A 2,140-nucleotide genomic window follows, 5' to 3' on the forward strand; every position below is an offset into this window, starting at 1 on the left:
CTGTACGGATCGGACTACCTGTACAGAATCGTACTTCAGGTACGGATCGTGCTGCTTGTAAAGATCGTGCTTCCTGTACGGATCGGACTACCTGTCCAGAATTGTACTTCCTGCATGGATCATACTTCTCGTATGGATTGTGCTTCCTTTACGGTTCGTGCTTCCTGTACGGATCGCACTTCTTTTATGGATCCTGCTTCCGGTACGGATCAGGCTTCCTGTACGGGGAGTAACAAAGCTCCCACACACACACTCAGTAATTACAGTTTTCCTGTCTGGGTGAACACTGCTCTCCATCATCTCAGGTGCTAATTAGCATCAGGCTGATTGCAGAGCAGCTCTGAATGGACGACATTCAGCTGAAAGTCATGGAGTCGCTCCTCCAGACTCTCTGGCTGGAAGGTTTTCTCTTCTATGTTTCTTCTTTCACGGCGGCTGAAGAGATTTTAGATGAGAAATTAAACAGCAGAGAAATCAATCTGCTCCCCAGAGGAGCTTCTTCTGGCTGCTGCCATTTGCAGGAGAAAAACAGTTTTTAACTCTGTGAGTTAAACTCATTCAGGTTAACAGCTGCAGGTTCAAGATAAATCCCTTTAAATACCTGATGATCTGACAACATTTAGCTTCATATTTCTCTTATTTCTGAACTTTTAAATATCACAGCTGATAAGTTGCATTTAATTTAATTAACTGGTTAAGAATTTAAGCTGTTAAAAATAAGAAATATATAGTTAATTATCACATTCTCACTGAATTGAAGGGACAAAGTATCTTTAATTAAATTTCTGTTCATAAGATTATACAACCTTAAAAGGTTTTAAAAGCTCTTTTTTTCTATTTTAATTTTAGACAGACTGTAATAAATAATTAAGACCTGTTTGTGTCGTGAACGTAGCTCAGAATGTTTTATGAATTTGTTATTTTATTATTGGTTAACTTGATTTAAAAGTCGCTCCTGTTGTAAGATAATTGGGTTATCTTCTTACTATCTTTTTTTACCCCCCTTCACATTTTTGTTCCTTTTTTTTCATCATATTTTTTTATTATTGCATGTTAATTTTTGTTTGTTTGTCTGGTGTATTGCTCAAACAAATTTCCCCTGGTGGGATTCATAAAGTGCTCTAAGTCCTATTAAGGATGAAACATCATGGAGGAGTTCTGGACAAACACAACAAAACGAATAGGCTGTAAATTCCAGTGTTGCATAAAAACCGCGGCATGGGGAGGAGTGTAAGCTCTCATTAATACGGAGTCTGATAAAGGGCAAAACAAAAGCGGCATTGCTGTGAAATAAAAGCAGCTTAGAGGCAGAGCAGCTCACCCAGGGAGATCTCGCGGGCGAAGGCCATGCAAACCAGCATCAGAGGAAGGCCCACGGACACATACTTGATGACCTTGTCCAGAGGAAGCTCCAGCTCCAGGTGGTTGATCCGGGGGATCCCAGAGCTGTCCTGCAGCAGGGCATCAGATAACATGGCCTTGGCCGCTGCACGGGCGATTGACATTCTGGAAACCTGCCGGCGGTAAGAGAGCAGGTTATTATTCAGGACAGAGGAGGAGATGCTCCCGGCATCGAAATAAAACAAGCAGCATCACTTTATTCTCACAGCAGCATCATCAGCTGCATGGGAAACAATAACAGGAATGTCAGCAGGATTCACAGTCTGAAAATAAAACAACAAGTTTAAACTAATAATGAAATCTCTTACTTGTCCAGCTTTTCCCCAGATATGGTTTGTTTGAAGAGCCGGAGAGTTCCTGAGCAGAGTTGGAACCCTCCTTAAGTATTCAGGGAGTGTCTCAGTAAATGAGGGGTTGGATCTGGGCTGGAGCGGGTCTGTCTCTAATTACAGAGTGGACATCTGGGAGCGTATATATGCCCAGATGGCACTGAGAGCAGCAGGCCTCCACTACCCGGCAGTCTGTGTGTGGTGGGGGGGTTAGCTATGAAACATGCTGGCTGAGGCCCACTTCAAACAACTCAACCCTCGCCAGTGGCTTTTCCTGCCTCTGTCATTCTGATTCTATTTTTTTCCGATGCTTCAGCCTTTGAGCTGCTGCTGAGGCGCTGCACGCTGCAAAACATGTAAATAAGTTAGTCAATTATTCTTAAATAAGTGAATTCTTTTTTTTACTGAGC

At 42.5% G+C, this 2,140-nt stretch overlaps 1 protein-coding gene across 2 annotated transcripts in view; it reads right to left on the reverse strand.

The window, feature by feature from the left end:
* Window positions 1–1,831, reverse strand: part of panx3 (pannexin 3) — a 12,565-nt gene extending 10,734 nt beyond the window's left edge. For both annotated transcript variants that reach the window (XM_015388830.1, XM_015388829.1), the window contains exons 1-2: window positions 1,710–1,831; window positions 1,322–1,514 (exon numbers count right to left, since the gene is read on the reverse strand). In XM_015388830.1, coding sequence (XP_015244316.1) covers window positions 1,322–1,505 — 184 coding nt within the window. In that variant the 5' untranslated portion in view covers window positions 1,506–1,514; window positions 1,710–1,831. The remainder of the gene's footprint in view (window positions 1–1,321; window positions 1,515–1,709) is intronic.
* Between the last annotated feature and the right edge of the window lie 309 nt (window positions 1,832–2,140).

The sequence above is a fragment of the Cyprinodon variegatus genome, unplaced genomic scaffold, assembly GCF_000732505.1.
Source record: "Cyprinodon variegatus isolate N-32 unplaced genomic scaffold, C_variegatus-1.0 Scaffold437, whole genome shotgun sequence".
NCBI classification, from domain to species: domain Eukaryota; kingdom Metazoa; phylum Chordata; class Actinopteri; order Cyprinodontiformes; family Cyprinodontidae; genus Cyprinodon; species Cyprinodon variegatus.